Source organism: Sebastes fasciatus, chromosome 7 (assembly GCF_043250625.1).
Source record: "Sebastes fasciatus isolate fSebFas1 chromosome 7, fSebFas1.pri, whole genome shotgun sequence".
Taxonomy (NCBI): Eukaryota; Metazoa; Chordata; class Actinopteri; order Perciformes; family Sebastidae; genus Sebastes; species Sebastes fasciatus.
The window spans coordinates 9,399,649-9,415,151 of record NC_133801.1 but is presented as its reverse complement, the minus strand read 5'-3'; the positions used below and the strand labels follow the sequence as shown (position 1 = coordinate 9,415,151).

The 15,503-nt window shown below is 38.1% G+C and overlaps 1 protein-coding gene across 2 annotated transcripts in view; it reads left to right on the top strand.

The window, feature by feature from the left end:
• Positions 1–12,797: 12,797 nt before the first annotated feature.
• igsf11 (immunoglobulin superfamily member 11) overlaps positions 12,798–15,503 on the top strand; it is a 111,528-nt gene continuing 108,822 nt past the window's right edge. Inside the window, exons 1-2 of one of the 2 annotated variants that reach the window (XM_074641418.1) lie at positions 12,798–12,991; positions 14,319–14,845. In XM_074641418.1, coding sequence (XP_074497519.1) covers positions 14,785–14,845 — 61 coding nt within the window. In that variant the 5' untranslated portion in view covers positions 12,798–12,991; positions 14,319–14,784. Of the gene's footprint in view, positions 12,992–13,220; positions 14,846–15,503 lie in introns of those variants that run through there. The other variant, XM_074641419.1, reaches the window with a different exon arrangement.

Below are 15,503 nucleotides of genomic sequence, written 5' to 3'. Positions count from 1 at the left end.
CGGTCGATCGCAAAGGTAGTGTGGGTAGATCGCATGGCATTAAAAAAAATAAAATTAAAAAAAAATTAAAAAAAATTAAATAGACGTCAGCCAACAAATTGCAACACTGTTTCACCTGAACTCATCTGGAGTGGAGGATGAGATTTTGACACTACAAGCTGACATTCAGCTTAAGTCCAGGGCTCATGGACAGTTCTGGAACTTACTCACAGAGGAAAAGTACCTCAACATGAGGAAATGTGCTACCTCCTTGACTGCATTATTCGGCTCCACTTATTTATGCGAGTCAGCCTTTTCCCACATGAAGATTATTAAGTCCAAATACCGTTCCACCTTGACTGATGATCATTTGGAAGTGTGCTTGAGGCTGGCTATCAGCAGCTACTGTCCGGACTATGCATCCCTGGCTGATTCCATTCAGTGCAAGTCATCAGAGTAAGGTAATGACAAAAAATGTACAGAGTTATATTGTACAATATGGGTTCATGCAGTTATGCAAGGTACACCAACATATATTGTACATATAAAGAATACTCAATATATTTATAAATAAATATATGTTTTGCATTTTTATAGTAGGTAGATCATTTTGACTTGGTCATTTTATAAGTAGCTCGCATGCTGAAAAAGTGTGTGCACCCCTGCTATAGATGGATAAAGTACACACGGTTCCCCATTACTTTATCATCATTAAAAAACATCCTTTAACATTAACATCCTTCTCCTCAGGCCTAACCTTTTAAACACACATTTTTCAAAGAGTTTTTCACCTGGATGGACAGCATGCGTTAGAATTGCACAATTGTTTTCTGTTCAAAATGTACCTTAAAGGGAGATTTGTCAAACCATTAAATACTCTTATCAACATGGGAGTGGGCAAATATGCTGCTTTATGCAAACAAATGCATATATTTATTAGTGGAAATCAATTAACAAAACAAAACAATGACAAATATTGTCCAGAAACCCTCACAGGTACTGCTATTAGCATAAAAATATGCTCAAATCATAACATGGCAAACTCAAGCTCAACAGGCAACAACAGCTGTCAGTGTGTCAGTGTGCTGACTTGACTATGACTTGCCCCAAACTGCATGTGATTATCATAAAGTGGGCATGTCTGTGAAGGGGAGACTCGTGGGTACCCATGGAACCCATTTTCATTCACATATCTTGAGGTCAGAGGTCAAGGGACGCCTTTGAAAATGGCCATGACAATTGTTCCTCACCACAATTTAGTGCAAGTTTGGAGCGTAATTTTTTGTACCTTGGATTTTCTAGTTTCATGCAATACCAGTATCTTCACTCTGGGTTTAAAACTGAGCCTGCTACAACCTCTGCAAATTGATTGAAATTAGTGGCATTAAAATGAATTTGCGTTAACGTGTTATTAAAGTTAAAGTTATAAGAAATAAGTGTTTTTGCCACTTTAAATTGTTCACTTTATTCAAAACAGTTTATTCTTCAATAGAGTTCTTGCATAAACTGGATAGCGTTAAAGCTGCAGTGGGTAGGATCGGAGCAGATATGATTAAAAAAAGTTATTGTTATAAAACAGTCCCTATATCCTGACAGTAGTGCATGAGACAGGTTACCTTAAAATAAAATCATCTGCATCTGTGTCTTTCGTAGTTCACCGGTGCTCCTAATGGCATCTGCAAGATTTCACAGACCGAAGGAAAACAACCAATCAGAGTGGAGCTGGAGCCTGCCGTCTATGAGCAGCTGTCAATCACTCGCAAACTCTGATCAAATGGTCAAACAAGGCAGCGCTGATCAAATATGAATCAATATTCTGTTACTGTAATGCCTATTTCCCGCCTCAAATGGTTTCAGAAACATCTTGTAGTGTACTGTTCAGCTGTAAAATGAGAACGTTTGTGACTTGGCAGGCATGTTGAAATCAGTTGAGGAAATACCAAGTACCGCCCACCAGCCGGAGCACAGCCAATAGGAACGCTCTCTTTGAAATTACCTGTGATTGGCCAAAGTCTCCCGTCACGGACTAGATCTTTTAAAGCCTGAAAACAGAGCCATGAGGAGGTGCAGAAGTCTAGTTTCCTCTCAGAACACTTGAATTACAATATGCTAAAATGTTATTATGGAATTTGTGCCCAATGAATTTGCCCAGTAGAGGGGTAGGTTGTAAGGGAACTCTTTGCATTTGACATTAACTCACAAAATGTGTGATTGTGTAGTAGATGTCCAAGTGAGTTTTAATTTTAGTAGACAAATATGGGTACCCTGTGTCAAACTTTTACAGATCCAGCACGAACAACCACTGAGTTACTAATGCTCAAACAAAAGGTGCTACTACCAACCCCGGTCTCCCCGACTCTTGTCTGCGACTGGTAAGTGGAACATTACGATACTTTTACTTACTACAAGGAACTTTCATTTTACTTAGGTAAAGCATTTAAAAACTTCTTTCACCACTGACCACAGTGTTCATTGCATTATCAAAATTGTTCCCCCCTCCCATCCCCACCAAAAAAAGATACATAAAACCCACAAAATAAAACAAAAACAGCTTATAGCGTTATACTGTAAGTGGGCTTATTGATAGGCCTGCACTAAATTACTCTTTGCAGGCAGTAATCGACGCGTTACCAAATAATTAACTAAAAGATATAAGTAATAAAACGGAGAGTGATCTATCTGGAAATAAATATCTCACGGTAGTCTATCCACCATCACACTTTTACCTTGAATTGCTCACAATCCGTAATAATATGCCTTACTCAGGCTTAACAGTGTGCAGGTTAGTAATTTGCACAAAATTCTTAATCCCTGCCTGCACTTAATTAAATTAAAAGATGCTACAATAACCCAGAGGGAGTGGTGGTTGGGGGGCGTGGTTATAGGTCACTTGGTTTAGGTGTGGTTAAAACAGGTATCCTATGTGTAAGTCTCTGTGTTCACTTGTTTGGGAAAGCGCACGAATAGGAGTCACAATGTCTTGGAATCCGTTCTCAGGTAAAGGCACTAATTAATGTTATGTTTGTCTCTGTTGACTTCATAACATTGTTTAAGTCTTGGTTAGTGGAATTGAAGAGCAACAGGCATTTATACGGCAGGTTTTATAGGTTCATTAATTATCCAATGTATGCTTTAGAATCTAAATTAAAGTGTGTAAACAAAGACAGTCTCAGCAAGATGTATTTGACTTCCTGCTGCATAAAGAGGTTGCTTTTGTCACTCAGATTCTTGGTGACAATAATTTTTATATCACATTTATTCTAACCTGATTCTTCAAACCTGTTTGGCATCTGTTTCTTTTGCATGTGTGCAACTTTAGGTGGGGATGAAACGGTGAAGAAGGAGGAGGCTAATGAGTCTTTTTGGCCCTGGAGCAGGGATAAGGATGAGGATAAAAAGAAGGTAAGAGCTTTGAATGTGTGCATTCAGTCAAATATGCTCATTTAGTTCACAACTGTGGTATGATTCAACTTATGATTTGAGCTGTTTTTGTTGGCAGCAAGGCAAAAAAGTTGCTTCTCTGGTAAATCTGCTTCATCTGTGCCTTTTTGCTGCCAACTCCTCGGCACAATACACTGCAGCCAACACAATTCTTACTTTACATTGATGAATTCTGACTACTGGAATCAAACACAATCCTTAAAGACTAAACCAACACAATCAATGATTTATTCAAAGTCAACGTATGCCATTTTTTAGAAAGACAAGGGTGGAAGTGAGGGCAAAAAGCACAAGTCAAAGAAAGGAGACGGCAAAGAACACAAGAAGACGGACAAGAAAAAAGAGGAACATAAGGAAGGGGGAGGAAAATCAGGAAACTCATCTTCATCCTCATCCTCATCCTCATCTTCATCCTCATCCTCATCCTCATCCTCCAGCAGTGATGAGGTAGGCCCAATGTTGCAGTTATTTTTTAGAGATATCTTACTAATTAAATTTTGATATAAAACAGTTTTACTCTGGTGAACTAGGCCTTGCTGTGTTCGATTTTTGGACATCCACAGACCGACTTTTATTTCCCCTCAGAGCTCAGTTTGTGAAAGTGTTCCCTCGTTACACTTCTGTTTGTTGTTCTCAAGACCTTTTTAATAGCAAAATGTGATAACATGCAGCTCAACAGGTAACATACGTGTCACACCTCATGTCAAAATGTTGGCAACTGAATCATCGGCTCATTGGTGCTCATAGAACATCAACAACAGGTCATACCAGCAGTGTCCGTGTGACGCACTTCACCCTCCTGTGTGTGTATGCTGTTGTTGTCTAATCGCCTCAGTGAGAGTGAACACACTGCTGTCATACCTGTCATGCTTTGACTAGACTCCTTAACAATCCTGCTCCAAAAATGAGAGACATTTAGGTGTTTGTTATACATGCTGCTGCCACAGTGATTCATACATTCAAGATACAGAAGGAGCTGTGGCATTTAAGATGTTATCTAATAAACCATGTGTCCCTTTCTGTAACAGCATTGTCCTTTTTGTCATTTCAGGAATGATGCTTCCTGGGGGACTGGACTGCTCCGTCAGTCTCTTATGATCTTGTCTATTGACTAAATGAGAGTGCTGTACCAACTTTTCTGCTTGTCGTTTCATTGATGTCACAGAAACATGTTGTTCTTGTGTAAACAAATCCGCTGATTCGTAATAGTAAATGTTCTGACAACAAAATGCTAAAGTTCTTCTGTCAAGTAAAGTGTATTTTCTTCACCTCAAGATAGTAGTGTTATTTATTTTTTAAGGTCAATCAAAGTTAAAAGTCCAAGTAGATTAAAGCAGGTTTATTTTCATGATTTATATTTTAAGAGTACAACAAATACAGACAAAGTTATTGTTTGTCATTGTAATTAATTTAATCAATTTTGTTGAAAAAGAATAAATAAATTAATTGTATTTAATTTAGTCACTTCACAATGACAGGTGTCAAATAGTTAAATAGCTCTTTTGGACTGAAACTATTGAAAATTGAAAACCGTGGTCCTCAGTGAACAACAACAACAACAACAACAACAACAACAACAACAACAACATACCCTTTCATGCATGATTTATGACAACTTCAGTCTGGATTTGTTTTCTTCAGTGGTTTTATTCCTCCTTAGGAATGAAAAAAAAATGATTTTTTAAAACAAATTTTTCAAGGAGTTTTTCACATGTCCACCTGAGTGGACAGCATGCGTTTGAGTTTCAACTAAAGAAAAATGTATTAAACAGCAAACCAATGAATAAATTGATATATTATGTGAAAACTATGATAAGTGTGTCAGTGTGCTGACTTGACTATGACTTGCCCCAAACTGCGTATGATTATCATAAAGTGGGCATGTCTGTAAAGGGGAGACTCGTTGGTATCCATGGAATCCATTTTCATTCACATATCTTGAGGTCAGAGGTCACGGGACCCCTTTGAAAATGGCCATGACAGTTTTTCCTCGCCAAAATTTAACCTTCTTTGCAACAAGCTAGTATGACATGGTTGGTATCAATGGATTTGTTTTGGTAGCTTTGATTTTTTCTAGTTTCATATGATAGTATTATCTTCAATCTGGCTTTAAAACTGAGCCCGCTACAACCTCTGAAAGATCGATTGCTTTAAAGAAATTAGTGGCGTTAAAACAAATTAGCGTGTTATTATCGCGCTAAATTTGACAGCCCCATTTATATATACATTTAATCAATTAATGCTGTTAAACTAATGTGCTCACATATTTTAACATATTCTAGTATTGTTCAATGCAATACAAAATTGATGACCCTCGCTCCTGGCTCCTCAGCCTCTCTCCTCTCTCTTTATACGCTACATGTTGCATGGTGCAAATTCTGCAAAAATGTGAAAAATCTGTCATTGGGGTGAGATCATTTCAACCTGTTTAATGAATTTTCGAGAATAAGGTGACATTTTAAATTCTTAGCGATCCCTTATTCTCACACCCATTTCTAAATAAATCTTGAAACAAGTTGTTTTCTGTCAGAAACAGGTTGAAGAAATGTAACTAGACCAGCAGGTTTATTCATTTATTTGACCCATAAGACTTTTAGAACTCAATAAGTACAACTACAATAACCCAGAGGGAGTGGTGGTTGGGGGGCGTGGTTATAGGTCACATGGTTTAGGTGCAGTTAATACAGGTATCCTGTGTGTGAGTCTCTGTCTTCACTTGTGTGGGAAAGCACACAAACAGGTGTCACAATGTCTTTCGATCTTGGGGATGGTAGGCTCAAATTTATTTTGACTGCATTTAAGAGGAATATCTCAAATGTTATGTTTGTCTCTGTTGACTTAAACAACATTGTTCAAGTCTTGGTTATAGTGGAATTGAAGAGTAACAGGCATTTTTTAGGGCAGGTTTTACTCCTGATAGGTTCATTCATTTTCCAATGTATGCTTTAGAAATTAAATGAAAATGTGTAAACAAATACAGTCTCAGCCAGATGTATTTGATTTCTGCGGCATAAAGGGCTTTTGTCAATCAGATTTTTGGTGACAATAATTCTGATTTTTTATTTCACATTTATTTTCACCTGATTCTTCAAACCTGTTTAGCATCTGTTTCTTTTGCATGTGTGCAGCTGTAGGTGGGAAAGAAAAGGTGATGCCGAAGGTGGCTCAGAAGGATGAGTTTGATTGGCCCTGGAAGAAGGATAAGGTAAGAGCTTTGTATGTTGGCATACTGTCAAAGATGCTCATGTAGTTCATAACTGTGGTATGAGTCAACTTATGATTTTAGCTGTTTTTTGACAGCAAGGACAAAAAGTTGCTTCTCTGTTAAATCTGCTTGATCTGTGCGTTTTTGCTGCCAGCTCTTCGGCACAATACACTGCAGCCAACACAATTCTTACTCTACATTGATGAATTCTGACCAACACAATCCTTAAAGACTAAACCAACATAATCAATAATTTATTCAAAGTCAACTTTTGCCATTTTTTAAGGACAAGTCTGGAAGTAAGGACAAGTGTGGAAGTAAGGACAAGTCTGACAAAAAGGACAAGTCTCACAAAAAGTCAAAGGACGGAGACTGCAAAGACCACAAGAAGAAGGACAAGAAGCATAAGAAGCATAAGGAACATAAGGAAGGGGGAGAAAAATCAGGACACTCATCTTCATCCTCATCCTCATCCTCATCCTCATCTTCATCCTCATCCTCCAGCAGTGATGAGGTAGGCCCAATGCTGCAGTTATTTTTTAGAGATATCTTGCTAATTAAATTTTGATATAAAACAGTTTTACTCTGGTGAACTAGGCCTTGCTGTGTTGGACTTTTGGACAGCCACAGACCGACTTTTATTTCCCCTCAGAGCTCAGTTTGTGAAAGTGTTCCCACGTTATACTTCTGTTTGTAGTTCTCAAGACCTTTTTAATAGCAAAATGTGATAACATGCAGCTCAACAGATAACATACCTGTCACACTTCATGTCCAAAGTTATCAACTGAATCATTGTCTCGTTGGTGCACGTAGACCATCAACAACAGGTCTTACCTGCAGTGCCAGTGTGACTGCATTTCACCCTCCTGTATGTGTATGTTGGGTCATGTAAAGCTCACGCTATTGTCATAAAGAGCTGTTGTTGTATAAACGCCTCACTGAAAGTGAACACACTGCTGTCATACCTGTCATGCTCTGACTAGACTCCATAACATTCCTGCTCCAAAAATGAAAGACATTTAGGTGTTTGTTATTCATGCTGCTGCCACAATGATTCATACATTAAAGATACAGAAAGAGCTGTGACATTTAATGACATTTACGATGTTATTTAATAAATCATGTGTCCCTTTCTGCAGTAACAACATTGCCCTTTTTGTTATTTCAGGAATGATGCTTTCTGGGGGACTGGACTGCTCCGTCATTCTCTTATGATCTTGTCTGTCGACAAAAGGACTGCGCAGTAGAACGAACTTTTCTTCCCGTCTTTCCTGTCACAGACTCATACTGGTGTGTGTGTCTAAACAAAGACCAGCACAAAGTAGATGTTCTGACTTTCCATTAAGTTCTTCTGTCAAGTAAAGAGTGTTTTATTCACCACAAGATGGCAGTGTTTTCTATTTTTTAAGGTCAGTCACAGTTGGAAGTCCATGTAAAAGATTACAGGTTTTCTCTGCAATTGCTAAAACACAATTTCTGAAACTAGGGCCCTCTTTGTTGAAACATAAAAACCAAAAAACATCTGTATGTTGCTCTGTGTATATCTGTATGTTTCTGTGTACTGGTTGTGGAAGCAAATATCCCTCCGGGACAAATAAATCTAAATAAATCTAAATCTAAACATAGTGTTTACACAAAATACTAAATATTTATATTTAAATGAATATTTAGATATATAATACTTTATTCAAAGCGATATAAACTCTTCTAAAAATTGTATTTTCCCACCACAACTTTATACACAAACACCAAATAAATAGGTCTTTCCACATGCAAACTGCACACTGATCTATTACCTAGAGTCTTTGGCATTTCCATTTGTGGCACGCTGTAAACATAGACTATGAACACAAATGCAATGGGGAAACAAACAAATGTGTTTATTTTCAATGCTCATATACTCATAACAGTATCAGACACAATTAATTTAATTAACTGAAGATACTATAAACAAAATACAGTATATTGCAATTATACTCCTTTAACTCTCTCTCCATTATTGACCTCCATTGTGCACACCAAAGGGCAAACCTGAATCCTATTAAGCCTATAGTGTTCAAGCTCTGATTTCTAAGTGATCTAATTGGTTACAGGTGTTTTCACAGGTGCATTTTGGGTGCAGGTGATTGATAATTGAGTGTGATATTTCAATGGCAGTGTTAAGCAAGCAAAACACACAGGCGTTTAGTTTTGAATGATGTGTCTAATGTAGATAACCGGGTGTAGTTATTTGCAAAAAGTAGGTTTTAGAATTTCAAACTTAGAGTAAAGAAGACGATGTGCTTATGGTTTAACATAAATGGTCAATAGATATCGGCTACATGAGTTAGTGGTTTCAATAGTTGTGCCACAAATACCAGTTTTTGTGTCTTGGCAATTGCAAAAAAACGGTAAAGCAGTTTTATTTTCAAGATTTATATTTTATAGACAACGTTATTTGTCATTGTAATTCATTTTAATCAATTTTGTTGAAATAATAAAACAGAAATAGATTCTCTTCAAAAAAAGAATAAATAATTGAATTATGTTTAATGTAGTTGTTTTATCTGGATAAGTGTCAAATAAATAAATGGCTCTTTTGGACTGAAACTATTAAAGAAATCTATGAAAGGCATCATATTTAATGACATATTATGTTTGTTTGTAAAATCTTAATCTGCAAAGTAACTATAACAGATAAATGTAGTGGAGTGAAAAGACAATATTTTCCTCTAAGTGTAATATGAATAGAAATATATAAATCAGTGTAAAATGGAAATAAGGAAAGAACAAGTATTTCAAAGTACTTGAGTAAATATATATGTAGTTATATTCCACCACTGCAGGGAACACACTGCGTGGGTTCAGGTTGAACTGTTCAATAATAAAAATAATATCCCTGGAGAGAAAGTGAAGCCTCTCAACAACGATGCAGCACTAAACAAAGGATCACCCGTTCTACCTGACATCAATATTCAAGTTGTCGTGAACTCCGGCCAGGACTGTCGGGAGAAGAGAATTACAACATTTAGCATTGAGGATCTTCTTTTGAATCTTTTATGGGGGTGCAGAAAAAAAAGAGAAATGGAGCAGTTTCAGAAAGGAATCAATAATAAATCAAGCGTGCATCTTTTGCTGGCTGCTGAAGAAACCCAATTTAAGCCATCCATCATGTTCAAACCTTTATCTTATTTTAGGGAATATTGATGTGTGAAATCGGTGGATGATGTATAACATTTTCTTTCATGTATGAGGTTTCTTTTGTGTCTATTTTCAGAATGTTCTCCATCCCCACATGTTTCCTTACTGTTGTACGTTGGCGTGACTTTGTGCATTTGCTTCTGTCTGTTCTATTTTGCTTCTGCCATCTGATTGGCACATCACCTGTGTCATTTGCATTTGTCCATAGCTTCTGGTAAATGGAAACAGCAAACCTCAGTCCACATTAAAGAGCAGGGGAGGACATCAGACATGTGCAATCACCAGCAATAAAATTTGTTATAAAATCCTAAAAGAAGAAGAAGTGTGCAACCACATTTTGGCACAAACAAAATTATAACTTAAACGATTACTTGAAAATTAATCAGCAACTATTTGGGCATTTATAATCATCAAGTCAATTTTTAAGAAAAATACCAAATATTTTCAGATTTCAGCTTCTCAAGTGTGAGTATTTGCAACTTTTTTTTGTCTTATGTGATAGTAAAGTGAGTATATTTGGGTTTTAGACTGTTGACTGTTTAGACATGACATTTGAAGATGTAATTTTTGGCTGTAGGAAATTGTGATGGGCATTTGTTTTGCTGTTTTTTGACAATTAAAAACTTAAAAGCAGCTTAAATGATAATGAAAACAATCATTAGTTTCAGCCTTCAACAGAACCTCATAAGTACAAGACAAAATCAAACATGGCAAGTTTTCAAAAATGAAAAACAACTGCAACATAATGCTATAAAATCATCAATGCATCAGCGCATTTCGGGCACAAACAGAACCTCATACATGTAGAGTCCCATTAATTATGCTGTAGATCATGTTTGGTCTCACACTGTGCTTTTGTTCTTTGTCTCAGGTTCAGTTTTCCCATGTGTGACACTAGACTGATTCTCATTCTGCTCTGCATCAAGTACAAATACAAAAGCCTTATTTGTTGTGCTGCATGAAGCCATTCTGTCCTCAGGTCACACCAAAAAGCTCCACTTCAAACTTTTAAGATCTGACCCGGTGCACTGGATGTTGTTTTCCCTCTGACGCAGCTTGCTTGAATGCAATATCACAAAAGTTATGTGACCTTTTCAGAGAGGGAGCTGAGGGTGCATGTGAGAAAAAGTTTAAAGTTCAGGCACAAAGAGAAAGTGAGTGAAAGACGAAGAAAGAGAGGGATGTGAAGGCCTTGGGGCTTCCTTAAGATCCTCTAACTTGTACATTATTTCTCTGCAGTGACAGCTAAACGTCTGTTCTGCCAACAGCTTCAGGGCAGAAGAAAGAGTGGAGGGATGGATGGGTAGATGGATGTAGGGCATTGCCCCCATCATGTCTTTGCCTTTCATTTTCCCTTTCTCTAAGTTTAAAAAACAAATTAGGGAAGAAAATTCAAAAATACTTCAGTCAGAATGTTTCTCTTTTGATGTTTGGATGCTTTTTTGGCTAACAAACTGTGCTGCGACCAGATATACTGTGATGTAGGAAAGATATAAGTAGCTATTTAGTGCTGAGGTGAGCTATGTGTGATCAGTGGATCAAATTGATTAGAGGCCTGAACACTGAACGTTGTTTGATGCAGTCTCCTCAGCTGCTGAGTAGTTCCTCTAGCCTACAGTCATTTCTAACAGTCGCAGATTTGCTACAAAATCACATGCATTGATTTGATTCATTAAGATAAAAATAGTCATTTTAATGTCTTTCACACAAAAAGATGTAACTTTCTATACAATTCATCTGCAGTCTTTGTGTGCTGTGTCTGTTTCTCTTGTTGCCTCTCATGTGTGACATTGAGTGAAACACTCACCTGTGTTGCAGTGACATGTCACTGATATTTACAATACATATTGTATTACTGTATTACTCAGTATGTAGGGCCTAATATAGCAACCACCATCAAAGATGGATTACTGTAAATGTTAAAAGTGCCACTTAAACATTGCCACTATAAGAGTAGGCAGGTATTCTATTCTATTCTATTCCAGTGGTGGAAGAGGTACTCAGATTCTTTGCTTAAATAAAAGTAGAAATGCCACAGTCTAAAAATACTCCATTATAAGTAAAAGGCTCTAATTCAAAATGTTGCTCAAGTAAAAGTACAGAAGTATTTTCAGCAAAATGTACTTAAAATATCAAATGTCAAAGTACTCATTATGCAGAATGGCTCCTTTCACAGTGTTATATTTTATAGAATATTATACCATTCTGTTTTTGTCACTTACACATTCATGAAAGAAGAACATTTTAATGCTGCAATTCCTCAATGTGGAGACAATTGTAGATACTTACAATTACACTTACACTTACTCACCAAAAACTGACAATAACCTGATATTTTCAGGTGGAATTTCATTCATTCTCACTGTGCAATATCATTTTCCACTTGTGCAATTTTGTTAAGTCTTTTTATTGTCAATACTGTATACTGCTCCTATTTTTTATACTTCCTCTATTTAAATGGTACATATTACATGTTACACTTTGTTTAGCTCTTTTTTTTACTGTGTTAGTTGATGCATCTTGTTTTTTGCACTATCCCCTTTGCGGCTGTACACTGCAAATTTCCCCACTGCGGGACTAATAAATGAATATCTTAACTTATCTTATCGTACTTTGTGTACTATACTGGGTAGATGTGAAGTATAGTGCTGCAACATATCATATATGAATATAATGTGTTTTTTTTATGCGTCAAATAAATGAAGTGGATTAAAAAGTGCAGTATTTACCTCTGAAATGTAGTAGAGTAGTATAAAGTAGCAGAAAATGGAAATACTCAAGTAAAATAAAGTATGTCAAAATTATACTTATAGTGCATGTACTTAGTTACATTCCATTCTATTCTGTTATATTCTATTCTATTCTGTTCTATTCGATTCGATTCCATTCTATGGGTCGTTCTGTGCTCGCGCCGCAGGAGGGCACGAACGTCTCTCTCTCGTTTGGCGTCAGCGGTCTCCCAGCAACAGCCGGGCTCGAGATCATCTCAATCATCTGCAGCTGAGCGCCGTCAAGTTACACACACACTCAGACTGAAACAGGAAGCCAGGGCGATTTCACCTACAAAATAAAAGCACACAGGGTTCAGGTGTGTTTCTCTAGCCCTGTTTACTTCAAGGCTTATCCTGGCTGGATTCTCTCTTCTAGTCTACTGTGGAGTCAAGTGGAGTGTTGTTACCTTGAAAGGTAAGGTACTAGGAGATATAACTCAAAGAAGTTTTTTTTTTAACAACTGTTAATAGTCAATAGAAAGATGTCCTATGACCACACCTGGTTCCTGGAGGATAAAACAAACGCTCCTGTCTGGAAAGGAACCACCCCCCCCTCAGGTGCAATCACTTCCCCCAAATCAGAGGCCTTAAATCTACTGCCTTCCTCCCTTTGTTTACTTTTTTTTCTTACCACCAACATGATGTGTGTGCCATTGCACAAACCACATATACACAGACAGAAGCAAGAAAAAGATGCCAAGAAATCTGCTTCTGAAATGAATTGCTCTGCATGTGGAACCTGCTGACCGCTCTCTCCGTTGCTCATATCATTAAAGGGACTGTTTGTAACTTCTTACACGTATAAATCATTCTGGGTCGGTGTCCCATGCGCGCTGGCGTGTGGCTACGCTGTTCAGACAAGACTCCAACACAAACTACACGGAAGCACCAAAACCGCATAGTTATATCTAGTGAAGCCCGTCTGTTAAACAGTGTTGGCTGCGGTTGGAGGACGCGGGGGAGATCGTAGCGTTGGTCTCCAGGACCGGAGTCTGTACTCTGCCTGTCTGCTTGCCTTCACTCAGCTCGCTCCACCTCACGTGCATGTGTGCACACTACACACTGCAGAAGACTTCGCTCTGAAAATATCTAGTGAATGTACAGTGGACGTTTGTGCAGAAATAACTGCTGCAGCTCCTCCAGACCAACAGAGGTTTACGGTGTCTTGTGAAGTTACGGGGCTCCGCAGCGAGAAACATTATCGTGTCCGACCGGGTGCCGGTGTCTCCCTCCGGCAGAGGTCGGGAGGCTGAAGCAGGAAAAGCCAACACTAGGATCAGCCGTGATTCATGGAGAGACCTTCGTCTGGTCAGCTAACATTACTGCCAAGCAGGTGAAATATAGAGTGATATTGTGGTTTTAGCTGACGTGTGTCGCCTCACTGTTTAGAGCGATGCTCGTTCATGTCTATGTAGAGCGAGCACAAGCGCGAGCCAGACGCTGACTTTCATTGACTTAACGGCCACAGGTGTCGCTGTTAACAAGCATTTCTGAAAGTTACAAATAGTCCCTTTAAGTACTGGAGTGATGTGCTCAGTTCTTTTGGTTTTTGTAAGAACTCTAGCAGCTGCATTTTGAACCATCTGAAGCTGTTTGATGGTCTTTTTAGATAGGCCAGACTGAAGCTCTGTCCTTTTGCCACCTCATGACAAACAACCCTGGGATGTTTTATTTTGAAAAACATCAATAGGAAGTGGTATTGCTTCCAATGCTGTGTGCTTTTTGCTCCGAGGTCCGCTCAGCTGCAGCAGAACAGACGAGAAAGCATGGAGCGCAACAAGACGCGTTGGAGAGACTCAGCAAGCGGACGGGAAAAGTGCCAGTTTCTCATCTGTTTGTAAGTCACTTTCAGCGAACAGTCGGGCAGATTTGTGCTCCCCAGCAGGTGGACATTGAGCATCCCCAAAGCGTGCGTAAAATGACCGGAGAGGAGAGAGAATAGTGTTGGAGTGACCAGCAGCGACCAAAGAACTGGAGGAAAAGGAGGAGTAAAAAAAGAGCCGAGGGTGCTTTGGATTTCCACACATTTAAACATTTCACGTTGTTTTTTTTGGGGAAAAAAAATGTCCCACAGCTTGTAATGTCTCATGCCATTAGAGGGAACAGTTACTTCTCTTCAAGGAAACTGTGAGTTGAGCTGAGATCTCGTTAAAAGAAGGAGACAAGTGGGCTGAAACTGAAGAAGCAGTCACTGAACAGTTACGAGCCATGGTGAAGTTTCATAACTCGGACCTATGGATAGCCTGGATGGTCATCTTCTGCATGGAGGGTGAGTTGTGTGACACTTGGAAACTTCACTATGCCTAAATGCACCTTGTACACAGACAATAATATGATAACAATAATAATAATATGTTGGGAAAATATTCCAAAGGGCTTACATATTTTTCTATCACGTGTACAAATTACAATACTGCATCAGTCCTGCAAAAACAGATGCATCTGGAATTAAATTCCTCTCCAAGAGTGCGTGCCACATCCATTTGATCCTTAATACTGTATGTTTGGATCAGGCTGACAAATCCCCAGCATTTCCACAAAAACTAAAGCACCGATTTAAGGATGACTTTTCCCCAGGTTGGTCGCCATGTCATCTCTTCCAAAAACACTTTTGATTTTAACCAATAAGTCAGCTGACCCTCTTATTTTTTTTTCTCCCAGTGGAAACATCTCAAAGCATCTTTTCCCCCCCTCTCTTCACTCCTCAATTATTTCACTCCCTCCTTTTACCAAGAAAATGTTAAAAAAAACATGTTAACCTGAAAACTGTTCTCCCTTTTTGTTTCTGAAATAATTGAATGATGCAACCCCTGGATGTTATTTACTAAAAAAAAATTCAAAAATGTTGGATTTTCTTTCTTGTTTTTTTAAATTATTATTATTATTATTATTATTTTTTTAAACACTTAACAACCAGCGACATTAAA